Source organism: Cajanus cajan, chromosome 10 (genome assembly GCF_000230855.2).
Source record: "Cajanus cajan strain Asha chromosome 10, NIPB_CcT2T_4, whole genome shotgun sequence".
NCBI classification, from domain to species: Eukaryota; Viridiplantae; Streptophyta; class Magnoliopsida; order Fabales; family Fabaceae; genus Cajanus; species Cajanus cajan.
Window position 1 is genome coordinate 22,361,772 of NC_138526.1, and position 27,933 is coordinate 22,389,704.

At 31.3% G+C, this 27,933-nt stretch overlaps 3 protein-coding genes across 3 annotated transcripts; 2 read left to right on the forward strand and 1 right to left on the reverse strand.

Moving 5' to 3' along the window:
- Positions 1 to 413: 413 nt before the first annotated feature.
- LOC145952374 (uncharacterized) lies at positions 414 to 2,819 on the reverse strand. The gene is made up of 4 exons (XM_083064727.1): positions 1,979 to 2,819; positions 1,829 to 1,918; positions 1,160 to 1,633; positions 414 to 1,057 (listed from the first exon to the last, which is right to left on the reverse strand). The coding sequence occupies exons 1-4, from the start codon at positions 2,817 to 2,819 to the stop codon at positions 414 to 416; spliced, it is 2,049 nt and encodes a 682-aa protein (XP_082920853.1).
- A 2,973-nt stretch (positions 2,820 to 5,792) lies between these two features.
- On the forward strand, positions 5,793 to 17,615 carry LOC145952375 (MLP-like protein 34). Its single transcript, XM_083064728.1, has 3 exons — positions 5,793 to 5,888; positions 16,434 to 16,481; positions 17,343 to 17,615. Exons 1-3 carry the CDS (start codon positions 5,793 to 5,795, stop codon positions 17,613 to 17,615), a joined length of 417 nt encoding a protein of 138 aa, XP_082920854.1.
- Positions 17,616 to 26,267: 8,652 nt separating this feature from the next.
- On the forward strand, positions 26,268 to 27,645 carry LOC109802086 (MLP-like protein 43). Its single transcript, XM_029272431.2, has 2 exons — positions 26,268 to 26,552; positions 27,225 to 27,645. The coding sequence occupies exons 1-2, from the start codon at positions 26,366 to 26,368 to the stop codon at positions 27,491 to 27,493; spliced, it is 456 nt and encodes a 151-aa protein (XP_029128264.2). The 5' UTR covers positions 26,268 to 26,365; the 3' UTR covers positions 27,494 to 27,645.
- The last annotated feature ends 288 nt before the right edge of the window (positions 27,646 to 27,933 follow it).

Below are 27,933 nucleotides of genomic sequence, written 5' to 3' on the forward strand. Positions count from 1 at the left end.
ATATACTTGTGGTTCTTCGAGGAAGGTGGGTGTATTTGGCCAATCAAATCCATTGCCCATCCTCGAAATGGCCAAGGCTTGATAATCGAGTGCAACTCACTGGCCGGCACTCTCTGTATCGGTCCATGTTTCTGACACTCTTCACAACTTCTTGCGAATTCGATACAGTCCTTGATCATAGTTGGCCAATACAAACCTTTTCTTGATAATACCCACTTCATTTTCTTTCCAGCTTGATGTGCTCCACAAATACCTTCATGTATCTCCGCCATTGCTATGTAGCTCTCATCTTTCCCCAAACATTTGAATAAAACTCCGTCGAAACCCTTTTTATACAATTCATTGTTCAGTAAAAGATAACTAAGGGCTTGGAGTTTAATCTTCCTTTCTACCTTTAGGTTGGGATTTCGCAATTATTCGATCAATTCGCTTTTCCAATCTTGCTGACTCACTAAACTAACATTTATAATTTCTCGGTGCTCCACCAATTCATTTTCTGTGTGGATTAAATACTCAAGACATTCTTCACTTACTTTATACCCTGAGGCTGTTTGAGCCAACCTATTTGCAATGATATTTGAGCCTCGAGGAATATGTTGTAATTCGACTTCATCAAAAGTGTTAAGTAATTGCACGACTCGATCCTTTAATTCAATTAACCTCTCATTTAAGCACTTATATTCTTGTGTTAATTGTTTGACAACTAATTGTGAATCCCCTCGAATCAATACATTTCGAGCACCCAACTCCAATAATATTTCGAGTCCAGCTATCAACGCTTGATACTCAGTTTCGTTGTTCGAATACTTTTTGTTCATTTTAAGTGACACTTTTGTCGGCAATCCCTGAGGGTTTAGGATTAAAAGACCTATTCCAGCGCCTGACTCATGTTTCGATCCGTCAAAATATAATTGCCATGGTTTCGTGGTTAAGTATAAAATCTCTTTTGACTCATTCGAGTGATCAGCGAGAAAATCTGCGAGTACTTGACCTTTAACTGCTTTTAGTGGTTCAAAAGTAAGTGAATATTCAGTTAATGCAAGTGCCCATTTACCAACTCGAGAATGTAAAACAGGTTTACACAACATATACTTAATCACATTACTTCGAAAAAATATTACAACATCACGAGTCCTAATGTAATACTTCAACTTTGTACAAGCAACATATAAACTTAAACACAATTTCTCTAAAGGGGAATATCTAATTTCTGCTCCTACTAACATTCGACTTAGATAATAGATGACTCTCTCGATGCCATTTTCATCTTCTTGCGCCAGCATGCCCGCAATAGTCGAATCACTAGTTGAAATGTACAACTTCAGTTGCTTCCCTTCAGAGATTGGTGCGAGTACTGGAGGATGAGCCAAGTACTCTTTGATGTTATCGAATGCTTTCTGGTGATCTTTATCCCATCGAAATTCTTGTTCCTTTTTTAAACGTAAAAGAGGAGAAAAGATTTTAGTTTTACCAGACAAGTTCGATATGAATCTTCGCAAAAAGTTCACTTTACCTAGGAGAGATTGAAGTTCCTTTTTGTTCGATGGAGGTTTAGTCTCCATAATAGCCTTCGTTTTGTTTCGATCCACTTCAATTCCTTTCTGGTGTATGACAAACCCCAGAAACTCTCCTGCTGTAACACCAAAAGCACATTTTAGTGGATTCATTTTCAAACCATGTTTTCTCATTCTCTCGAACGATAATTTTAAATGGCTTAGATGATCCTTTTTTCGTTTCGACCCAACAATTATGTCATCAATATATACTTGTACAAACTTACCAATTAGATCATGAAATATTAAATTCATTGCCCTCTGATAAGTAGCACCAGCATTTTTTAATCCAAATGGCATCATCACCCATTCATAGACGCCTAAGGCACCTGGACATCGAAAAGCAGTTTTCGACACATCGTTAGCTGCAATATAAATTTGGTTATACCCAGAATAACCATCAAGCAAACTCATAATTTCATTACCTGCAGCGGCGTCTATCATGTTTTCAGCAATAGGCATAGGATATTCATCCTTGGGCGTTGCTTTGTTGAGATCTCGAAAATCAATGCAGACTCTGAGTTTTCCATTCTTTTTTGTCACAGGCACAATATTCGAGACCCACTCAACATATCTTGAAGTTCTAATAAACTTCGCTTTTAGCAGTCTTTCAATTTCTTCTTTAATTTTCTCGACTACTTCAGGGGCAAATCTTCGAGGGTTTTGCTTAACAGGTCTCTTTCCAGGGACTGTGGGTAACCTATGTTCCACCAATTCTCGATCTAATCCTGGCATTTCCTCGTAATCCCATGCGAAGCAATCTTTATACTCATGTAAAACTCGAAGCAATTCCTCCTTTAGATTTCCTTGCAAGAATTTGCTCACGTAGGTTACTCTTCTAGCCTCACCCGTTCCTAAGTTTACCTCTTCAAGTGGATCCTGAGATTCTAACTTATATTCCTCTTTCTCCGTTCTTTCGAATCCCAACGGTGAGTCGTCGAAGATACAATCCAACTTGGGATCTAGCTCTTGCTCTTGGTTTTCTGTTGTTTTTTCGACCGCGTGGCCTTTTCCGTTCCCTCGATCTTCTTCTTTGCTCGAGACATCTTGGTCTCCTTGATTTCCTTTTTTTTTGTTGGAAACTCCATGGTCTCCTTGATTTTCTATTTTTTGTTTTTCATCGGCCCATGTGGCCGTACTGTTTTTATCAACTTCCTTAAAAAATGCTTTTTCACTTTGCACTTCTTCGGCCATATTGGCCGTTCGATCGGCTACGTAAGCCGATATTCGAGCTAAAAAGCTCGAGTAAGGATCTTTATCCTTCATTCTTCAAGTGGAGCCGAATCCTTCTCGGCTCGAATCACAAAACCTCTCCTTACATCCCAGCAAAACATCTTCTTAATGCCTTCTTCTTCATCCATCATTCTAGAATTGTAAGCATCGAAAGGTTTAGTTTTCGCAAACGCTGTCAATTGTTGGTCCGCGAAATACATCCCAACTTCATAGGTTTTCTGATCAGCTTCAAGCATCTCTAACCCTTCATCATCATTCCAAAAAAATATCTTTTGGTGTACAGTGGATGGAACAACTCCTACTCCATGAATCCATTCTCGACCTAGCAGGATGTTAAAGTTTGCCTTAGATGGCGTTACTATGAACATTGTAGTCTTCCTCACACTTCCAATTTGTACGTCGAGCAGAATCATACCTTCAGGCTGAGAAGACTTTCCGGCATAATCCGAAATCATAATGTTGTGAGGTTTTAAATCCGCTAAGGACTTTCCAAACCTCTTCAGCATTGTCTTGGGTAGGATGTTCACAGCTGCCCCTCCATCAACAAGAACCTTATTTACCTCTTGCCCCTCAATCAACAATGTCAGCAATAAAGGCTTGAGGTGTCCTTTCATCTCCTCAGTAGGAGAATCGAACACAACAGTGTTAAACTTGGGAATAACCCTTGATATTTGGTTAACCCATACGATTTTCGACTCATAATTGGGGTCCTCGAAGAAGTCCTCTCGATGGATATCTTCTTGTTCATTCACAGCTTCCATGGCTCCAGCATACTCAGTTGGTAAGATCGAAACTACCCCACAAATGTCCTCTAAAGAGTCCTCGAAGCCACTCTCGAAGCAATCAGTGATCATGTCCTCATCATTGTCAACGAACTTTTGAGATGACTCTCCTCTCTGGGGAACAGGGATCGAAAAATGATTTCCTTTTACTCCTTCAAAAGTAGCTTTCCGCATCCTTTGCTGTCTTCTCCACTGAGTTTTACTCAAATTGTTGAAAGGTTGTCGAAAGCCACGACCATAACTTCCCGTTGGGAATTTCCCTAGATTTCCTTGCACTGGGTTCCGTGGATAAGCCATCACTTGTTTCCCTCGACCTATTCCTCCGACCATAGGTCTTGGCGGTGCATTCCATTTGCCAATAGGCACATTAGCATTTGGAACAAAAGTGTTACCAAACCTCGATGAATTATACATCTCCATCTTTCCTACTGGAGCGTTATATTGAGGCATGTGAACCTGCCTCATAGTTAACCCAGCATTCAACCCGACGTTGGGCTTAGGCTTCTGTCGAAGGTTTTCAGCCTTATAATTCATCATCATATCTGACTCCTCAAAAGCCTTAGCAGCAGCCCTATCAAATACAGCACTACATCGAGGGCATAACATCACTTCTCTATCAGCTTCTTTCTTTTTCGACAAGAAATCAACTAAGCTATCCCCCTCTTTAGGATAAATGGGCTCCTGCTCCTTAGCAAAATCTTCCATTAGTTCCTCGAGCTTCTCATCAGAAATGGGCTCAATATTGTCATCCTCTTCGACAGTGACATCCACCATATTGATCCCTCCTATCGAGACTGGCTCGACATATCCAGTATGAGCAGCAAATGGGTCTGTGTCCACTTTCATATCTTTCTCCTCAAAAGCAAGGCGACCATCAGTAATCGCCTTTTCGATAAAATCCCTGAAACGCACACAATTGTTAGTCCAATGACCATACATATTATGATATTTACAAAATTTCTTTCCTTTTCTTTGCTCGAATGGGGGAATTTTATGATTTTCTGGGAGTATGATTTGTTTATCTCTTAATAAAATATCAAATATTTTTTTCGCTTTCGTTACATCAAAACTATACTTCTTACTCGAATTACCTTCTACATTATCTCCTAGTTTTAACATTTGACACTGATACGTAGGGCCAGGGCGTAGTTCTGCTAAGTTGATCTCAAACTCCTCACTCGAGACTTCACAATTAGAATCTTCCCCAAGATCTGAATTTTCTAAATACGCTACCTTCTCCTTTCGAACAAATTTGTCAAATTTTCTCAACCTTTCTTTTTCTAGTTTAATTTGTTCGATCCTTCTCACTTTTTCAGCCAGTTGGGCCATATCCCTCAACTGTTCGTTTACTAACTTCTTGCGTATCAAGAAATCTAACCCTGTCGCCGCAATCCTAACTAGTTCATGTTCAGGTATATTGGTGTAACATCGAGATTTTAATTTCCTGAATCTATTCAAATAGTCATCCAAAGTTTCATTATCTTGTCTTTTGATATTCATCAGATCGACTATACTAACTTTTGTTTCCTCTCTAAAGAAGTGTTCATGGAAACTACCCTCTAACTGTACCCATGTGTGTATCGAATTAGGAGGTAAGGTAGTAAACCATGTAAAAGCATGTTTAGTCAATGAACTAGGGAAATATTTCATTTTTAAATATTCGTTATTTGCTAAATCCCCACATTCGACTCCATACCTAGCTATGTGTTCAACTATTGACTCAGTCAATTCTCCTGCAAATTTCGAGAACTTGGGTACTTTTACTCCTCGAGGTAGTTCTGCTTGGGTAATATAATCAGGAAAAGCTGACACGAAATATGGGCGTTCGTTTCGACCTACATCGAATCCATGCCTATTTAATATTCTTTCCACCATCTGGTCTAAATGATCATTGGGATTCCCATTAGGTCGAATTACATTCTGAAAATTTCCATGCCCCCCAAGGTTTTCTCTGTCATTCAAGTTCGCACTCATGGCTCTCGAAGGTGTTCCCTCACCTAGTTTATCTCCTATTTTGTTTATCAATTCATACAGGGGAGTCATAATGTTATGCATTTGAGTTGACAACAAATTGACCATGTCATGATTACTATGGTCCATTTGCTGTCTAAGAGCCATCATAGCCTGGTTACTAATTCCAGTGGGTACGTAACTGCCTTGTCGAATTAACGAACCTTCCTGACTCGTTCCTATATGTTGATAGGGGTCTTGCATAACAAACCCCATGCCGTTTGGTCCAGGATTATATCCCTGTGGGGATATATGCATTTGGGGATTAGGCCCTATCAAGGGTACTGGCATATCAGCATGTATAGGTTGGGTACTTCGCCAATTAGGTGGCATACCCCAAGGATACTCCCTCGTGACATCTACCAGTTCCTGAGTTACATTATTTGGCCTTGCTGTGTTTTCGAGTAACACAGGAGGAGACCTTGCCCCCCGGTCACATTAGTAGCACTATCAGGATTGGGGTTAGGCTGTTCTACATTTGCATTATTATGGCTTGCATTCGGATTATTAGACGTAGACATAGTTCTCCCACTCCTTAATCTTATGCAATTCACACACCTAAACTAGTCCAATTATGTTCTGAATTAAACGAGTCCCACCGGGCGTGCCAATTTGTTTACGGTGGAATTAACCATCAAATCCTTGGTTCTTTTTATTTAGACTAGCATACGAACGTATTTCAATTTAGGTGCTTTACTGTGTTATCGTGTTACCGCGAATGGAGAGTAGGATGAAAAAGTCTTAGCAACTACTTGTTTCAAAATGTTCTTCGATTAAAACAAACAAGCAATGTTCCCGCATGCAAATAACAATATGAATAGAATGAACAATGTATACATTCGCAATACAAATCATGTTCAGATTACATAATGTTCAAGCATTACAAGATTAAAGTCTATGACTACGTAATTAAAAGAAGAGAAGAGAAAAGAAAGACTACACTAATCTTACTCCTAAAAAGAGAAAAGACAAGTGGCCGAGAAGTAATCATACCCAAAGATGATTCCTCGCATGGAAGCCATATGTGCAGGCAGAGAATGCTTCAGAATTTGGTTAGAGTATGAGTTTTCCGACCACCGTAAAGGTCCGTACTCCTTGTATTTATAGAGCAATCAAGGGCAGTTAATTCTGTACATGTACGCTTTTGACTCATAACCGCTATCCACTATATTTGCTACGTGGTCTTGACTCACAACTTCCTTTAACCACTCTTCCCACGTTCCTTGTTTCCTCGATTAATTTTTTGGTAACCGTTTTGGCTTAACCTCCATGTTCTGAGAGTCTCAACTTTTCAACTATTCTCGAGCAACACTTGTTTTTTCGAGTCCCATAATTTCGAGTGCTCTCACGCCCCACATGAGATTAGTCACAAGTATTCAGCATGTGTTGATTTTACTTCTCAGGCAGCGCTATCAATCTTTTCGAGTCACATGATTTTCGAGTACGCCTAACATATATACTTTTTCTTTTGTTATAATATCATATGTGAAAACTTCTCCCTCCTGCACATATCGTGAATGGTTTCATTTTATTATTGGAGTTGCTATTATATTTTTAAAGATGGAGAGGTTTAGATGCTTTCTCTAATATATATCAATAAAATAAATTCACGTCATTTAATGAAGTTATATTAATATTTTAAATAATTTTTATTTTTATTTAAATTTTTATATTATTTATGTTTAACTCTTTATTTATTATGTTTTAAAATAAAAATATATATAATTATTAGTTTAAAATTGTTGGATTTGTTGAGGGTGTCATTTTCAGATCAAACGTGTTGTACACAATTCTCTATTAAAGGGTATTATTATACACGGTTTTCCAATCAAAGGATTTTTTACCCGACTTTTAGATCAAAGGCCATTTTATGTTAAAACAATACAATTCTTCACGGCCAATGAAGTTCGAAGTGTTGGTGTGATTTTTTTTTTTTTTTTTATCAAAGTACGTAGTTTTTATTTTATTATTATTTTTTTTTTATCAAAGGACATAGAGCGTGAGTGCAATTTTTCGATCAAAGGGTGCGATTTTTCAATCAAAGAGTGTTGTACGCGATTTGTCGATCAAAGGATTTTGTAAGTTGTTTATCAATCAACATTAAAACTCAACAATTATTTTCGTCAAAACTGTCCTATTTTTCGTTCTATTCAATCTTTGTGTTGAGCACGTTAAATATTGTTCTGTTCTATAATTGTACCAGGTGACATCAAAGTTTTTACCTTTTTTGTCGCCAAGGCAGTACTCAATCATGAGCTTGAGAATTGGCCTTCTATTCATCATGGTTAAGCCAACCTTGGTGATGGAATTCCTTCGTAGATGAGTAGAAAAATCCATTCTTCTTAAACTCCAATGATCCATATATATGTCTTTCTTGAGGGTTGAAAATGATTTTGACCAAATGAAATGAAGGATAAGGTGTAGTAGAAAGGTGTGCTGAAAGTCTTCCAAGGAAGGAAGAACAAGAAGCTTAAGTTCATTAGGAAGGTTTCCTTGTTGAAAGAACTTAAGAAAGCTAGATTCCCTAAGCTATTTGGCTCTAGCTAGTTAGAGAATTTTGAATGAAAATTTCATATATATAATCCAAAGTGATCAATTTACACACAAAGGAGGTCTTATATAGAGTTAGGCAACGTCTTGGAGAAACTATGTTAAGTCTAGGGTCATGTTAAACCATGGTATGGTTTACTTGACTCCTAGGTGCGCCAAATTTGAATTTAAATTCAAATTTGGTGCAAAACCTCTCCCCCATGAGCTACCACGTGCTCTTGTATCTAGAAAGTTAGGCTAATGCAATTGAGGATGCATTTGGGACATGCCATGTGCGCCACCCTTGGCCGGCCACATGGAGTCCAAATACATTTTAAATGGCTTCTAAATGAAACTTAAACGTATAACCCCTTCTTATAGGTAGGTCTATATCCTATCTAATGACCCAAATACATAACCCAAAGAAAATCTTAACTAAGCTAGCCCGAAATACAAGGCTTAAGAAAAGTACAAGACACAATCAAAAACACTATTAAAAAGATTTGGACTTAGAATCATGTAATAACCCTACTAAAAATCAATATGGACCTACCTCCCTCTAAACTAGTCCATTCCTCTTGAGTTCTCCTTAATTGCCATGGCCCTTGTAGTAGGTCTCTTCATCCATGCTCTTCCATCACTTGGCTTATTTCTAACCATGGTTTCTTATCTTGCTCCCTAAGCTAACTTAGTCTATATATATCTTCCCCTTGTAGATTCATGTCACATTGAGATTTATGTGAGATTGAATTATACAAAATTCTCTCTTCAAGATTTTGTTCATTAAGGAGTACCACTCATGATCTTTCATCAAGAAATTCCTCCTTGGAGCAAGATTCTCTCTTATTGCTTATCTTTTCCTTAAAAGGTGGCACGCCTCCTCTCTACTCTTTCACCATCATTTACTTTGATTATCTTCAATTTAGAGCTATAGATAGAGATCTGAGAAGTTAAAAACAAAGATGAAGAATTCGACCATCATTCTTCTTCAAGGTTCCGTCATTGTTGACCCAACAAACACACATTATAACAAAATCACTAATTATACTTTATTTGTAATAAAACCATGTGTATGGTTCAGATTATAGGACCTTCATATAGCTAGTTAATGTTGTTATTTCCTTTAATGAGTATCAATGAAATTTGCCAGATATTATCCTTTCTGTAGCTTCCATAGACTATCCTTTTTTATTTATTTATTTATTTATTTTTAATTTGGTGGCTATTGATGACTTCCATAGACTATCTTTGTTAGTTCGCTTTTTCATCCTAACAATATTAATTAATGTATGTCAAGATGTTATCCAACATTATATACACCATTAATTCCTAGTTATATACATAATACGTGCATATATTTGTCTTAATTTATTTATCTTTAATATTCATAACTCTTAAACATTTTTCTTTGGTTGGACCTCAATTTGTTATATCTGGTAGCAATAAATTAAATTAACCTTCAATTTAGTCTTCCTTAATCATTTTCATCTCTAACTTGCTAAAACTTCATTTTTGTCTGAGTATATATATGGAAGACAAGACTGAAAACATTCAGACATGTTGATGGATGAAACTAACATCTTCTGAACTCAAAGACTAAAATAAAGTTGTGGTGTAAAACTAAAATTCAAAATTAATGATTAGCACTGATTGACAAAGTATTATGCATTTGTACATCAACCCCCACTAGTTTTCTCCCATTTTCCAAGAATTTTAGATTATGAGCTCACAGACTCATGTTATTGTTATATAGAATGCTGAAAGAAAGAAGATGCACCTGCCAGTGGTGGTTCAGTGGCCACATCTCCAAGCACATATTTCTTTATCAACTCACCAATAAAATATATCAACATGCAGTCTAAGGTGATGCCCTCTCAATCTCATAACAGGAAACAGTGTCATTTCATAATTCATTTTCCCGATTAATATTAAATTTGGGAAAATATTTATTTCGAGATATCAACTTTTATATTTTAAAAAAATAATATATATTTTAGTTATATTATTATTGAAGTATTCATCAACTTCATACATGATTAATTTATGTCGAAAATTTGGTTGATAATTTTCAGTAATCTTCTCTTATAATCATATTTTTTCACTACACAAAATATGACATTTAGCGATCACCAAAAGCGGTCGCTATTTACTTTAGCGACGGAATTAACGATCAAATTTAAGCGGTCGCTAAAACCCTAGTCGCAAAGTTGTTTAGCAACGAAAAAATTTTACCGAAAATTTCGGTCGCAAAATAGTTGCAATGATTTTGGTCGCTGAAGTATATGAACCAAATTAATGACTGAATAAATCGGTCGCTAAATATTTATTTTTTATTTTATTAAATTTTATAAACGTCGCAAATTTGGTCGCTACGAACCACTCATATTTGCTCTCTCAAGGATTCTATTTCACAATACTTAACTTTTAAGCATGTTTTGTCCTTAATTACACAATTTCTGGAAACTTCCTAGAAAGTCACTCATCCCTGTATTACTCCAAGTCAAACACATTTAATTGTGAAGTTCTGATGAGATAAGCTACCGAAAAGTAGATGCATGTTGTTAGTATAAGTAGTACAAATTAATTCATTTAAGTCATCCTCAACTATCCAATCTCATACTTATACTATCTTTGGATCCTTCTCATTTTGGTGTATCCGGACCGTTATAAATATATAATAATATATATAATAATTATATTACTAATAATAATTATTATATTATATTTTAATTAATCTTTATTTATATATATACTTACTTTTATAATTAACAATCTACTTATTTCTATTTAAAATTAATATTATGATACAATTTAAATTATTTAATATAAATTTAAAAGTTTAAGTAATAATTTATATATTTAAAAATGATAAGGGTTATAATAACACTGGTATAACTTTTACTAAGTATTACACCGCTCAAAAAATTTATATTAAATGTGAATTTTGTAAATCCAACCGTTAGATTGAAAGTTCATATCACTTTATATGTTTATATCAAGTTTTGTTAAAATTGAACAACTTGAAAGTAATCAAAGTGCTCATATTTTATTTGAAATGTATATATTACGTCAATTTTATTTTACAAGAATGAAGTATCTAATAACCTTGAATTCATATAAAATTTTGTATATATGATCTAAGAGTAAAAAACTTTCAATCTAACAGTTGAATTTATAAAATTCACATTTAATATAAAGTTATTGAGCGATGTAATACTTAGTAAAAGTTACACTAACGTTATTATAACCTTTCTCTTTTAAAATATTATTTTTATAAATATTTTAACATTTTAACATTATTATTAATTAACTTAATATATTTATTCATCTTAAAGCTAAGATATAAAATTTAAAAAATGTATTTATCCTTGTTTTATTTTCTAATTATCAACCATTAATAAAATATTAATTTAAAATCTTATCTAGTTATATCATAATATTTTCATATCAAGTTTAAAACCAGATATTAGTTATACAAAAATATCAAAATCATATAGTAAATTATTAATAAGATTCTAGTTAAATAATTTAAAATAATTTAAAATAATCAATTTTATCACACAACAATAAAGAAATACTAATAGTTAAGAAAATACATTTGTACTCTGTTGAGATTTCCGTTGACATTAGTTTCTATCTTTGTTATAAATTATTTTTATTCTATCAACGGACTCAAACATGACAAGTATACCGGCCGTTCAAGTAGTAAATTTAAATCGTATCCACAAGGACTAGTAGGTAAAATAAGTATTTATTGACTATTTGTGACCAAAGAATAATTTCAATTTTTCATAGATTGTCATGCAATTCAAATAAAAGTTATGACTATTGGAATTTCAAACCTATAATATACTTTGTGTGTGTGTGGAAGGGATAAAAATGGTATTGTGATTTTGTAAGAGTGTGGGGTCAAATATCACGAACTTCACACTCATGAATCTTTATTCTCTTGTTACATTTATTGCTTAGTCAGCCCATAAGTTTACTCAAAACCTAATCACACCTGCATTACGGGTTAGGGTTTAAGACTACTAATGGGCCAAGCTCCATTCCTAGATACATTTCCCACTAGGCATTTGTTTCACAGTTAGTTTCAAAGGTTATTTTCCAATACCCAATGGACTCTATATCAAGCAAAGGAGAATCAATCCAAAGAAAGCATTAAGAATAGAAACATAACACAACAATGAATGAAACATCATATATATATCATTGATGACGTGAAGATTACATATATAAGAGTTAAGTTGGTTACATCTAACCCCATAAAACAATGGGTAAAACCACTCAAAATAACGAGAGTGAAATAAAAATAAGGATGAAAGAGAAGATGGAAGAACCGAAGGAAAGACCCACACACGAACGGTCCTAAGCACCGAGAATCCCTTCCACATCTCCTAGAAGTCGCCCAATGTGTGAATGAGGCGGAAAAGCCTCGAAGCTTTGCTCAAATACGAACTAGTCAAGTCAGGATAGGGTTCACACGCCTGGCGCATTATACCTCGCACCTGACGCATGGTCTTCCAGAAGGGTAATTACTCTCTGTCTCGAAACATGCCCGGTGCGGATATACTCTTGCGCCCGACTCAGTGCTGAGTTACAGAGTGTGTTGCTCTCTATCTTGATTAAGCTCGGCGCGGACACTCTTGTACCCGACGTGATATTACTTCTCCTGCTCCTTTGCTCTTTTAATTTCCAATCCAATGGGTCTTCAAGAGAACAATTGAATCATGGTATTGTTAGATGAGTTTTGGGTTAGCTATATCTGCTCAAAAATTGAATCAAAAAGAGAACAATTATATTGCAAGAGTGCATGAGGTGAGTGGAATTGTTCAACAATTCCTATCTAAACATATGTATAAATGAGACTTAACATACTTTTCCTATTAGAAAGAGAGAGGAATGTTATAATTTTTTTTCCTCAAGATATCACATCTCTTCTATCAATAAAATTTAAATGTAAAAATTTATTTAAAAATAAAGTTATCATAAGTTAGAAATATATATTATAAATATGGATCAAAATAAATAAGCAATTTAAAAAATTCATATACTCTAATTAAAAAAATGCCTAAAAAATCCAATGGTAAAAAAACCTCTAAATATTTTTTCACATAAATAACTATTGGTATTAATTATGTAGGAGTGCATATAAATATTTTTTTATTATAAATTAATGTCTTGCTCTTACAAAAAAAAAATGGGATTGATACTCAATAACAATATTATCATCACTTTTAAGCAATTTATATATATTTTTAAGTTTTATTTAGTGACCGAATAGAATTTCGTCACTAATTTTAACTAATATTTAGCGAACGAATTCAATTTTGTCGCTAATTTTAACTAATATTTAACGACCAAATTTAAATTCGTCACTAATTTTAACTAATATTTAGCAACCGAATTCAATTCCGTCGCCAAAAAAAATCAAAATTTCTTATTTAACGACCGAATTTAATTCGGTTGCAACATTTTTTACAATTTAGTAGCTAGTTGGTCGCTGTTCTGTCGCAACCTTTGTGTTCATGAAACACAATCAAGCAGCGACTAAAATAGCGATCGATTTTCTAGCGATGACTTATTTTGGTCACTAAACCAGTCGCTATTTGATTATTCAGAATCAGTCGCTAAATAATGACTGATAAATTTCAATCGCTAATTTCGATCGCTATTTTACAATTTTCTTGTAGTGTTTTCTATACACAATACTTGAATTCAAAAGTTTACTTAAGAAAATCGAGGCCAATACTACTCAATCTAATGATCAACTTGTTGGTTAGAAAAATACTTTTACATAATATTGACAATATTTTAATGAAAATAAGATGTAAAGAAATTGAATAGACGAAAATCAACGAGTAGAATTTTGTCAATACAACCTTAGTCTAATAGTAACCGATGTTTCTCTAGAGGATTCTTTAAATATCCAAACCTACCAATTACGTTTTATTGATTTTATTTTTTAAAGAAATTTGTATAATAAAATAATAACCTACATCATTTCATTTCATTCAATCTAATTACACATTGATTAATTATTCTTTTTATATTGATTATGATCTAATTAATATCATATTATATGCTATAACTTTTTGACGATATTTCACTATTGCCAAAAATCAAATTGGTATGATATTGTCTTCTTTAATTAGGTTTAAGTTCTCGTAGTTTTACTTTTGGTTATCTCTCAAAATGCCTCATTCTAATAGAATATGTGTACTTTATAAATCTATAGTTCTCGTCCTTTCTAAATGATGTGGGACTTTGATTATACTTTCAACAAGTGTATAAGTGCCCTAGGATGTCGAATAGGTATGAATCACATAAGTTCAATGTGTAGAGGTGACCGAGGGTGCCAAATGTGTATGAACCATACATACTTAGGTGCCTTAAATTATCCAAAGATAAATCATCTCTATTCTCTTTATTGACTCCTTTGCTGTCTTTGGTTACCATGGGAGTCTAGGCATTTGAGAACATTGAGAGGATACTTGATAGTATCAATTTTCGATTATCTAAAAGTCCATATATATATATATAATATCAACGGTAGAAAAACAAAGTGAATAAGAAGATTAAACTAATAAAAGATGGAATAAGTGAGAAATAAAAATAAGGGACCATACTTGAGAGAGTATGCAATAAACCAAGTGAATATGTCACAAATACCTCAAATAGGATGCATAAGGATTCTAATCCATCAAGAACTAAAAAGAGGAACTAGTGCTTAACTCACTAACAATGAAGTCAAAATCAATATATATATATATATATATATATATATATATATATATATATATATATATATATATATCATTCAAATTTTTCAAACGAAAGGGATTACACCTTTATTTATAGAATTGATTCATATAAGATTAACCAATTTTAAAGAAACATGGGCAAAGGGCAAAAAAAAAAAATAAAAACAACATAAGGCCCAAATTACAACTTAAAAAAATATCTCTGGTTAAAACTTGGACTCCTAGTTAGCGTTAAATCACTCAATTTATTAAAACTATGTAAAAAATAAATAAATAAAATGGGGAAAATAACAAATTACAAGTTCGTATTAGTGAGTATTAATTATTAATTAAGTCTCCTTGATGGGAGGTTTTTTTGGCTTGAATCAAATGCACCAACTCGAGCTCTTCTCCTCCCACTTTAGTTTGGTTTCGAGCTAGTTTGTTGATCAACTTATATAAGGTGCTGCTTGCGTCCCTTTACTCTTAATTTCTCATATATATTCTTAATCATTTCCTCAATTTATTTTTCTCATCTAAAATGCTTTAGGACCAAATGAAAAGTCTTTTTTCTTTTATTTTAAATCACAAGTATCCTAATTGAGCATAATAGGATAGCTATAAATAGAAAGACTCTTTTTGAGTATTTAATATGGTTGTACACCCAAAACTACTCTTTCTCTTAACTTCTCCTCTTAAAATATCCAGTCAAACTCTACAATATTTCACCACCACAATTACTAAAACCTCAACTTTAAATATGCGGAAAAATACAATTTAACCTAAGAATTAAAATGAGTAGCACCTATATCAGGACTCGAGTCACATCAGTTTTAGCATCTTCCAAGAATTTTACATCATGATTTCTCCTCTTTTGCTATGTGAGCCCGCAGAACCATGCATATTATTGGAGGCATCTTTATTCTAACCCATATATATGGAAAGGAAAGAATATGCCTCTGCTAGTGGTGGTTAATTCTGGTGACATCTCTAAGCACATATATTCCTTTAGCAACTAACTAATAAAATGCAGGTTATGCTATAACGGTGTCATTATAATTCATTCTCCTAATAATTCATTAGCAATAAAATGGGATGATCATGCTGCATATATTGACGATGCTTTTTCAACTATAAAATGCATATATGTGTATGATTTTATTTTATTTATTTATTTATTTATATATATTTAACTAGTTTTAACATCTAATAAGATTAGACCACTACTATCATCTTGTATGATATTTATATCGTAATAAACTGGATTCTATTAAATATATGTGGAAAATGTTCTATATAGCACAACTTAAATATTAAACACTTTTTGTAAATCAATATTAATTAGTTTCAATGTGTTCTTTCCTTTCTCACACACATATATATACATTTGTATATAGTACACATATTTACCATACCTTCTAAGGAGTGAATAGCAAATGTGGCCTACTCTCATGTTCAAAAGTTGGAAACTAACGTGGACATCAATGCTTCTGCTGAGCAGATCTATGATGTTTTTTGCAACAAGACACACCTTGTTGCCACTATTATGCCTGAAACAATAAAGTCTGTTGAAATTCTTGAAGGTGAATGGGGCACCGAGGGATCCATCATCTTCTGGAATTATTTGCATGGTAATTGAAACTTCAACTTCAAATTTTATCTACAAATTAGTTTTCATTTACACAAAATATGTTTCAAACTTTTTAAATTATATATAGTTTATTTTACAGCCATATTACATATATATTTGATCTTATTAGCCTAGTATCCACCACCCCTCACCCATTTAATTTTTATAAACTATTTGCCAGATAAATGAAAAAAATTAATTGTAATTGTTGTTCTAAGTGACTTTGCTGTTTTATTTTTCTTACTTTTATAAAAGAAGTAATAAAATTTCATGTCTTTTTGCCTTCTGTATAGATAATTAGCAATTTTGTTATTTTTTTTAATGGGTAATGATGATAAACTTTTGTATACTACACAAATTTCTTTGGAATTTTGTGATGTTGTGATTGTTTAAGTGTATGTTATTTGGGATTCGGAAACATTCTTTTAGAAAAATCTGTTTTAAGATAACAAATACGAAAATGGGACAAAATAAGTGGAACTAAACTTAATTAATTCAATATGTACTGTTGGTGACTTAGATTATTGTTTGATGAATGATTTATGACATGCTGTTTATCGTTTATAATTTGTCGTCTTTGAATATAAAAAAATTATTATATTATAATTTTATCCATAAAAATTACACATGATAACAACAGAATTTAAACTTAAAATCTTCCGTAATTTACTCCAACTCATTACCACTGAGCAATGGTTTTTCACTATATAAGTATGTTGTATATATGCAGTCCAAAATTAAGTGTCGATTTCATGTTGGCTTAGAAGTAATGACTAATGAGGGTAATTAGTGTTAACAAGTTTAATGACTATTGAGATCTAAAACAAACATTAATCATTTTTGGTTCTGGACAATAACTGAGGGGAAAACTTGTGTGGCTAAGGAGGTGGTTGAAGGCATTGACAAGAAAAACAATAAAGTGACCTTCAACGTTATAGAGGGAGACGTGCTGCAACATTACAAGACGTTAAAGCTTATATTGCAAGTAACTCCAAAGGAGAAGGGAGGTGTAGTAATTTGGACTTCGGAATATGAGAAACAAAATGACCACATTCATGATCCTCATGCCTTATTGCAATTAATAGCTGAGGAGACCAAAACAGTTGGTGCTTACCTTACTAAGGACCAAAACTGAATCAGTCAATATAAAGCTTATGTGCTATGTTGATGCTATGTGAGAATAAAAAATTGATATCTTATGTATTGGGCATATACAGTTGCCCCCTTATTGCCATCAGTTATATATGTATGTTAAAAGCTTAATAAATTATGTTAGCATGACTGGGCGTGAGCTGGGCACGTATGTTATGTTGTATGTTTGTGTGCTGTAGCTAGAGGGTCGGTGGAACTAGTAAAATTTATTAGGAGGAAAAATTAAAATAATTTATATAGCAATTAATGTGTACTTAAAGCAATTCACAGAACGCAGCTATTGTGTAGAATAATCTATGTTGGTTATTTTTTACATTTTATATTGATTACTTTTGACATGTCAACTCGAGATGCATATAGAATGTTCAAACATTCTACGATGGATTTTGATCATACGACATATAATCTTACACTTTCTAAGTTGATGTCCTTGTATGAATACCAAATATAATGATTTAATACATTTTAAAGAAGAGAAAAAAAAGAATGATCCAAAGTGTTATGTTATACTTTTTATGTTGATGCATTACTAATAAAAAATTTGGAAGAAGACAGAACAAACTTATCAAGCATCCCACTGTCAACAAAAATAAAAACTATTTTTTACGTTGTTTCTTTCACAAGTAATTTGTGTATTGTTATTTGAGAGGATAAAAAAATGAACACTATATGATTTGACTTAACAAATGTGTGATACAAGATACAATAAGTGTTATTATAGGTACAATATATTTGACATATAGTTACACACAATTTTAATGTTGATTTTGAATGAGATTTAATAACATATTTTATGTGTTACTATAGTCTATACTCACACTTTTTTAATAATATACCAACATATATTGTAGTTATTGTGTGGGTAAAAGTAATTTTTAGTGACATTTATAGTGTTACTATAGAGTGTGTGTCACTATATGACAATTTTCTTGTAATATTTATATTATACCCAATATATATAGAAATTATAGTTGCACCTAGTTATGTACACTCATGTACAGGTATAATGAAATAGTTTTAATTTTTGTGATAAAAAATAGTTTACTCTATTAGTATTAAAATTTAAAATTTAAAATAAAAATAAAAAATTAATATAAGAGAAACAATTTATCTATATAATTAGTATACACTCACACACAAGTGTAATAAAAAGAAAATAATATTTGTGGTATTATGAATGCATATTTTGCTTTAGGAGTTATTTGTCATGAGATTCAACGGGTTTATTTTAAGTGATTTATAAACAATGAATTCTTAAGGTTCTTTGCCTCGGGTGTGATGTGATTCTATTTAGTAGCTTTTTGTGACAAAAAAGCCTTTGCGGATAATGCATACGAACTTCTTATTTCAAATTCATTATTTAAAGAACTATAACATATTTATCGTCTACACACATATCTACATACATCTTAAAGAAGTCAAGATAAAAATAAAAACTTAAAACACACTAAACAGATAAAAACTAAAATACCAAAAGTCACTAAGATCATTAATTAATTAACAAATGATAGTTATTGCCATCAAGAAATGACAAGCTGAGATATATAGCTTGTGATTGTAAAGTACAAAATTGAACATATTAAAAACTAAAACTTAGTTAAATCCTTAAAATTTCAGAAAGCTTCATTATGCAATCAAATCAAAGAATAAGTTTTGGTCCAATGCTTCCAGTAATGATTTGGAGGTCCATAAATAAGTTTTGGTCCAATGCTTTCAGTAATGATTTGGAGGTCCATAGTACACTTGTGAAAAAAAATAGGTGTTATATTAGATAACCAATGTTTTTAACAAACAAGTTAACAAAGGAAAAAGATCATGGATGATGTGAGTAAATACAAATATAAGAGATACTAAAACTAAACTCTAGCTGGAATTTTCAGTTATTAAGAGCGTTGAAATTTGAATGTACTTTCTTTAGCTACACACAGTTCCACGTATAAAAACAAACATGTAATTTTACATAACAAACAAACAAATTTTTCAGATATATTTGCAATAGGGAGATTAAAAGAATTTCCAAACCTGCTCCTCAAGAGAACTCCTTTACCCAAATTAAAGCAATTTTTCTTCTTGAACTTTATCTAAGACTTCCACATTTCTAAAAATATCACTTTAGTCAATAACACCTGTAATGACCCGCCGTACTCCTTATACTTAGTGGATTTGAACTAAATACTAGTGAACTAAGAAAAGATATTAAGACTGGATAACCCATACATACCGGTATATATAAAAATAATAATAACTATGTACAAAATATAACTATATATGTACAGTCATCCAAAGATAATATCACCTTAGGGCCGGTTAAGCACGACTAGTCAAACACTCCAATACTAACTCCGACACTGGGACAAAACATTTGATCTCGTTAGTAGCGGTCACATCAACTCTAACCTAACCCTGACCTGCTCCAATACACAGTATAATCATCGCAGTCCATCCACATGAAAACAGAAGAGTAAGCTAGAGTTTAATAAACAACCATACAAATATAGAATGATAATCTATACTACATATTCATCCAATCATACTCATAGAGCCACACCGTACACTCTATCCAATACTACTCATGCATAAAATGAAACTCAACAATATCATGAAGCCAAATACCACACACTTCATCATGTTAGAAATCATGCAATATTAGCAACATCATGACAGATATCAATTCATATCAATTATCTAATGCGTCGTCACGCATTCACCTAAGAGATCTCCTAACAGCAGAGCAGTATAAGTGACATCCCAATCCTACCGAAACCACCCCAACCGTTTTCACGCCCAATGCGCCCGCTTGGTCACAGCTAATCAGGATATAAATCCTCACTCGGGTTTACTCGGATGATGTCACTTACACACTTGGAAATTCGGTTCCACCGTCAAGTATAGCACAGTTGGGTACAGGCTTATCACGACCTTGGCATGCATTATCATGTCACTTTTGGAGTTTGCCCACCAACTATCCGCAAGGAACCATACATCTTCCTCAATACTTGGTTAAGGGAATAACCCTCGACCTCATACTCCGTTCCAACACTAGCTAAGGACTTAAAGGAGACTCACCCAAACTAGTGGGCTATCCAAGCACCACTCTCAAGAGACTTTATGTGAGCTCTTCCAGTTTGAAAACATTTTTCTTCTCCTCAAGTCCTAGGCTAGACAAATGCCATAAGGCATCACATGCAACAATGCATCATACATCATACATGGTCAATCCACCATCATAATCAATATCATCCTCATATGATAGTACATACCAAATCATGTTTAAACATTCATATATATCATTACCAAGCATACATATGAATCAAGTACCAATTTTTCATCATATATCATACATATATGAACCAACTATACAACATATGACAACTTTGACAACACGTAACACGTTCAACACATTTTGTTCCTCATCTTACCACATCTCTACAACTTATTTAACCTCATTTAAGCATATAATACAACTCAAGCAAAAAGCTTCCAACATACTACTCATCCATCATGTAGGCAACCAACTTAATTAGAAAAGAATTTTATTAAACTAAGTCCCTAGGCTTAGCCTAGAACTCACGCTCAGCCTCAGCCTTCTAGAGGCACAACTCAGCTCTCATGCTAAGCCCAGGATTCCACGCTCAGGGTCACCTTCCAGAGGCACATCTCATTCTCACGCTAAGCCTCAAATCCCACGCTTAACCTTAGAGTTCCAGCAGCATTCAAAATTTCCACGCTAAACCCCAAAATCCCACGCTTAGCGTCCCAAGCCCAGAAAATTCATGTCAACATATGAACAACTCAAATCTCCGAATCCTCTCAATCCATGCAATGATCAAGACATGTAACCCCAAATACTTCAAGTATTAACATCAAATAACTCAGAAAATCAAAGAAGAACGACATGCATCCACAAAGATTCAAGAAGATCATCAAATTTCAACTTTTCCTCAAGAACAACAAAACCCCCATTTCCACACAAACCCCTTTGAATCCTCTCCACATTTTGTAGATTTCACAAATCTACCAACATTAACCTTCAATTCATTCAATATCCCCACAATTCCAACCCAAAACCCCAAATCCTAGCTTCCCTTACCTGGAATTTTGCTCAGAATAGCTAAGAAGAGGAAAAAGGAGAAGAATTTCTGAACGGTTGACCCGTAGACTTCAATCCACTAAAATCACACTTTCCAGCCTGAATTCAAAGAAGAGACACAGGAGATTAGTAACCTAGAGAAGAAGAAGAATCAAATAGAGAAATTTGGGAGAGAAAGGAGCTCACGAACCTAGAGCCCTTCTCTCTAAAACTTCTCTCTAGAATTCCTTTGAGAATGAGTTTATGAGGTTTCGTTCTTAGAGAAAGTCTTATATACTCTTCTCTCTAGCGTTAACTAAACTCTAAACAATAACTTACTACGTTACAACACCCTGTATTCTCCTATGTCTTTTGTCACTGGAACAAAAATTAATAATATTTCTAAAAGATTCTATCAAATGTTAAACTTCGTTATACCCTGAATCTTGCAAAGATTTTATTTCTTAAAGAAAAAAAATGTAATATGGTAAAAGAAAATCCAATTCTTCTGATTAGGTTCAAGTATCAGAGAAGGATTCTCTTTTACTCATATTTATTAAATTTTTCTCACACCATTTATTTCAAAATTGAAATAAGGTTAAGCATTAACAGAAAAAAATATCGAATAAAGAAGAAAAAAAGAAGAAGAAAGAAACACCCAATAAAAAAACATGGAATAGAGGGTAGAATGAGTGAATGATCCTTTACTTGTAATGTCGTTAATGCAACGAGGTGACAGGAGTGTGAGATGTACAAAAAATTGAGAATGACATTAAAGAGGACTTAACAATGAACGTCAACGATGGCAACAAGAGACACAATGATTGGAAATAATGTCGTGAAAGATAGAATGAGTGAGTGATCCCTTGCAACGTGGTGAATGCATCAAAGATGATAGTGTGTGAGACACGTGAACGTTGTGAACGACGATGAAGGGAGACTCAACAATGAACCTCAAGAATGACAATGAGAGAGCATTGTTTTTGGAAAAACACTATAATATATATTTTTAACAAATAAAATAATAAAATAAACAAAAGATAACATATTTTTCTTAAGTGCTCTCTGTATAGAATCTTATTATAGCACTTATTTAACTAAATATGCTCTCTTGATTTTCTGCCTTTTTATATACAGAACTTAAGTAATCATTTAAAGTAATTAATTTGATTTAAGAATGGATTACCTCTCTCCATGAGTCCCTAATGTTGTTGGTAATTAACAATGGTGTTCACATGTACTTCATTACATAATAGTTGCACTCATGATTACCCTGTTGATGTGACTAATATAATTTAGTGAATATAAAACATAAATAATGGTAGTTATGATATATTTTAATTCAACTATAAGTATTGCTAGGTTGATAGTTAACTTACTCTTAGGACAATATATTGAAATTTCTTCCGATTTATCGGAGGAAATCCCTTCAAGATCAAACTTGCATCCAAAGACATATGAAAATGAATGATAAACTAAAAATAGTTAAAGAATAAAATTACTATTTATTTGATAAAAATATATATATAAAAAAAACCTCACAAAGATTGAAAATAGATACTACGAATCAATAAGGTGTGTAACAAACAACTAAGTAGTTTTCTTGTCTAAGAATACAAGAAAGCTACAAGAAATTGCCTTAAAATTATAATGAAGAGTTTCCAATATGTACTTTATTTTATAAGTGTTAGAAACCACTAAATTATTGTAAACATTAAATAAAATACAATACAAGTACTGCCAATGTGTAAAATGTTGTATTCGATCTTTCCTCCTCTTCAAATCACAAAAGTGTGTGTTAATAGTATGTGAGGCAACTCCAACCTTACTAATCTTTATATAAAGAAATATTAAATCTTAACTTGTGTGTAACTTGTCGGTAAAACGTCTTTAATTAACCATTGGGATTATCCGTCTTTTAAAATTCAAATAATTATCTATAATAATTAAATTAGAAAATATATTTCTAAAATGTAATATTATTTTTTATTTTAATTATAAGTAATAAATTGGTTTTTTTTTAATCATCAGTACAAAACAATTATTAATTTTTAAAATTATTCGAATAAATTTCTTTTACATATTTTATTTATTATTAATTCTATTTTTTTATTATTAACTCTATTTTTATACATTTATTTATAACTAGTATTAAATATAATAATTTAACATAAAACTTAAATTTAATACGGAAAATTTTAAAATAATCATATTAATTATTGTTTATATTCTTGAAGTTGCTTATAATCATGGTAAGAGATATAATATATATAAAGAAAACTGATTAACACCAACGATGTCAATATCGGTCAAGATCGATGTTAAATCGCACACTATAAAGAACCTTGTTATTTTACGTGCAAGAATATGTTTTAAGTTGTAGTGACACATGTTACCACCCATTTTATTTTTAAATTTTCTACAATTATTATATTAATGTTTAAAATTAAAAATATCAAAATAATTTATTGAAAATATAAATTAATAATCATATCCTATTTGGAAGTAAATGGATGTAAATGTATAATAAAAAATTAAAATTAAAATATATAGTTAATTTTAAGTTTTTTTTAATATTGTACGAATTTATTTAACAATGATTTAATTTTAATAATTAATATAACAGAACTTTCTATATATATAAAAAAAGTGTTTAACAACTAACCATTTATAGCTAGGTGAGCCCGTAGAGCCATATTCCTTTAACAATTAACCAATAAAAATAATAAAATTGCTGCTGCTGATGCTGTCATATATATATATATATATATAAATCACACTCCTAATTGTTTATACTAATAACAAAAGATTGCTTTATTTTTTGGTATACAAGTTTTTTAGACATTTATTTTTATAAATTTTTCTCAAATTACTTTTTATTTTATGATTTAAATATATTTTTCTTCTTTATAAGTAAGTTTTAATTTTTTTTAAAATTTCTTTGTTTTTTTATACATATTTAATATAAATGTTATTTACCTACATTAAAATAATTGTTAGGAATTAAAAATAATAATTTTATATTTTAGAGATATAAAAATTAAAAAAATATTTTATAAAGACTAAAATTAAAAATTACTCATTTTACAATGATAAAAAATATTTTAAAAAATTATAAATAATTTTTATAAATTTTAGAATAATAAAAATTAAAAATAAAAATCTTAAATCACTTAATATATAAAAATAAAAATATATTTAAATACTTTTTTATTATCATTTTTATTTAATTTATTTTATTTTTCACTTTTTAAAATTGTTCAAAATTTATTTCTACAACTACTCATTAACTTTTCACCCTCTAAGTATTAACTTTTAATTTTATTCTATTTTCTAAAATTTACACATGTACAAATATCTTTATCACTCAAATTATATCAAGGCAATGGTTGTAGAATCAAATCAAAATGAAACTTTTGTCGACTGTATGATTGGACCGATCGAAATATTTTGCTTGAAAATTCAGAATACTCCACCTGTCCATACAGCTGCATGACCGCACCGCCATATTTTGTTCTTAGCCATTAAATTTTCTTCTGTTATATTATTATTGTCGTTACTAATCATAATTTTATTTTATTTTAATTTATTGTATTTCTTTGCCTATAAAATGTCATGAGCTGAATGTTGGTCATTTAATAAATCAATCGGAGAATTGAAGTGTGAGTGCCAACAAAGTGTTGTAATTAATCTCACTTCCTCTCCTTTCAATCAGGGATGGACCATCAGTACCATTTGACACACACATATTTTTTATATAAAAAATAATATATTTTTAAAAATAAAAGTTATATTATAACAAAATAAATAAATATATTTAAATCATATATATAAAATATAAATTTAAAAGATTTATTCATTTATTTGATATTTATCAAACTTTCAAAAGAGATTAGTTCTTATATGTGATAAAGAATATTCTTTAATAACGAATTAATTTTTTAAAAAGTTTAATTTTTGATAAAATAAAATTTGTAGCATATATATTTACCTTTTGTACTTTTATTTATGTACATATTGATTAAAAAAATCAAAATAGTAAAGATCGTAAGATTGTATATTTTGATTAAAAAAATCAAAATGAGAAAGATTTTGGAACATTTATATTCTATTTAGAATTTTTATTATAAAATATGTTTTGAAATAAGTTATCATCTAAAATATTATATTAGATATTAAAAATATGTTTATATTATAAATAAATTAAACTTAATTTTTATACAATTTAATATATTTTTTTTATGTTTTTATTAGTATTAAATTATTATAAAGTATATTTTTAAGATTATAGTTCTAATCAAACATTTAAAAAATGTCTATGATAGATAAATAAGTTATATTTAAGACATGTATTTTAAAAAAAGTTAAGTTCAAACCTACTAAATTATAATATAACATAGTCTGACCTAACTTATTTTCATCATTAATCATAAACATAGATATAAAAGTTTGTAAAAAATAATTATAATATATTTATACTTTAAAAAATTACATGTAAATTTTTTTGTAATATAAATATATAAATAATTATTACGCTCACTATCTAAAATTTCTGGATCCGTCACACCTTTCGATCTGAACATTTTGTGTAACTTTCTTTTTTTCTTTTCAGAAATATATACAGCTACATCGTGCATATATACCTTCTAAGGAGTGAAGCAAATATGGCTCGACTTCAAAAAGTTGAAACTAACGTGCATACCAAGGTTTCTGGTGAGAAGTTCTATGATGTTTTTTGCAACAGGACACACCTTATTGCCAACATTTTCCCAGAAAAAATACACTCTGTTGAAATTCATAAAGGTGAATGGGGTACTGAAGGATCCATCATCTCCTGGAACTATTTACACGGTATAAGAAAACATACACTCTGTTGTTTGCATTTCACAAAATAGGTTTCAACAGAAGTATATATAGATTATACTACACCCATGTGACATATACTTACATGCACTTCATCTTAGCCTATACGTACATGAACTGTGTTAATTTCCAGTGAAATGAAAAAAATATATTTCTAAAGTAATAGTTATATTTGAAGTGAATTCCAGCAAGTTTATGTCTTTCTTTTTCTTTTGCACCCATCTTTTTAAAGTTTGGCCTTACAATAATCTCACCTTATAATAATCTTAATAATAATATGATTCTGATTCTTCTATAAGTAAAATCTGGTTAAAAAATTTTCTACCAAACATTGAACTCGGACACTTTAATCATTTAGGAATTTTGGGATACTTTTATTGTTTTTAAATTTTAAAAGGTTTTAAAAGGGGGAGAAAATAAGAGAAACCACACTCTTATTTAATTGATGAATATGTAATAATATATGTGATTTTAATTGATAAATTTGTAATAATGTGATTTTTTTGTTATTCATTTCAAAATAGAAAATAGAAATAAGAAAAATATTATATATTAATTTGTAAGTTTATTGGATTAAAAACAATCTTCTAACTTTATTTAAATCAGTTATTGTTTTTATCTAAACTAATGTGTGTGTTTAACTTTGGTTTTGGGCAACAGAGGGGAAAACTTGCGAGTGTACGGAGGTGGTTGAAGGCATTGAGAGGGAAAACAACAAAGTGAATTTCAAGGTTATAGAGGGAGACCTGCTGGAACATTACAAGAGCTTCAAGTTTACATTGCATGTTACCCCAAAGGAAAAGGGAAGCATAGTGCATTGGGTCGTGCAATATGAGAAACAAAATGATGACATTCCCGACCCTTATGGCATGCTGCAGTTGGTAGTTGAAGAGAGCCAAAAAATTGATGCTTACCTTACTAAGGACTAGAACTAAATCATTGTCAAAATAAAGCTTATGTCACATGTAAAAGAATTAATAAATTCAAAGCCACGATTAGATGTGCGCTGAGGACATAGGTTTGGTCGTTGTATTATTTGTTGGGAGTTGCTACGGTACCCTCAAAGATCGAGGGGTTCCAATACATTTTTCTATGTAAACTCATAAAAAATTTTAAAAAAATTAATTTAATTATAAAATGAATAATCTAAATTATACTTATAAAATAAAAAGTAAGATAAAATTATAAAAATTAAAATTATAAGATTTCAATAATATTATAAAATATTAAAAAAAAGAAAAATTAATAAATGGTAAAAATAAAAAATTATTAAAATTACAATATAGAAATTCAAAAATTTATGACAAAAAGACAAAAAAAATACTTAAAAAATTATTAAAATTAAAATATAGAAATTCAAAAAATTTAA

Bases quoted from the DNA above. Each gene is read 5' to 3' on its own strand.
- LOC109802086 (XM_029272431.2), top strand. From the start codon at position 26,366: ATGGCTCGACTTCAAAAAGTTGAAACTAACGTGCATACCAAGGTTTCT. The intron at 26,553-27,224 runs GTATAAGAAAAC...TTTGGGCAACAG, and splicing joins CTCCTGGAACTATTTACACG to AGGGGAAAACTTGCGAGTGT.
- LOC145952374 (XM_083064727.1), bottom strand. From the start codon at position 2,819: ATGAAGGATAAAGATCCTTACTCGAGCTTTTTAGCTCGAATATCGGCT. The intron at 1,919-1,978 runs GTAATGAAATTA...TTTATATTGCAG, and splicing joins CATGATAGACGCCGCTGCAG to CTAACGATGTGTCGAAAACT. The intron at 1,634-1,828 runs GTGCTACTTATC...TTGGTGTTACAG, and splicing joins ATTTGGATTAAAAAATGCTG to CAGGAGAGTTTCTGGGGTTT.
- LOC145952375 (XM_083064728.1), top strand. From the start codon at position 5,793: ATGCCGTTTGGTCCAGGATTATATCCCTGTGGGGATATATGCATTTGG. The intron at 5,889-16,433 runs GTACTTCGCCAA...AAATTCTTGAAG, and splicing joins TATCAGCATGTATAGGTTGG to GTGAATGGGGCACCGAGGGA. The intron at 16,482-17,342 runs GTAATTGAAACT...ACAATAACTGAG, and splicing joins CTTCTGGAATTATTTGCATG to GGGAAAACTTGTGTGGCTAA.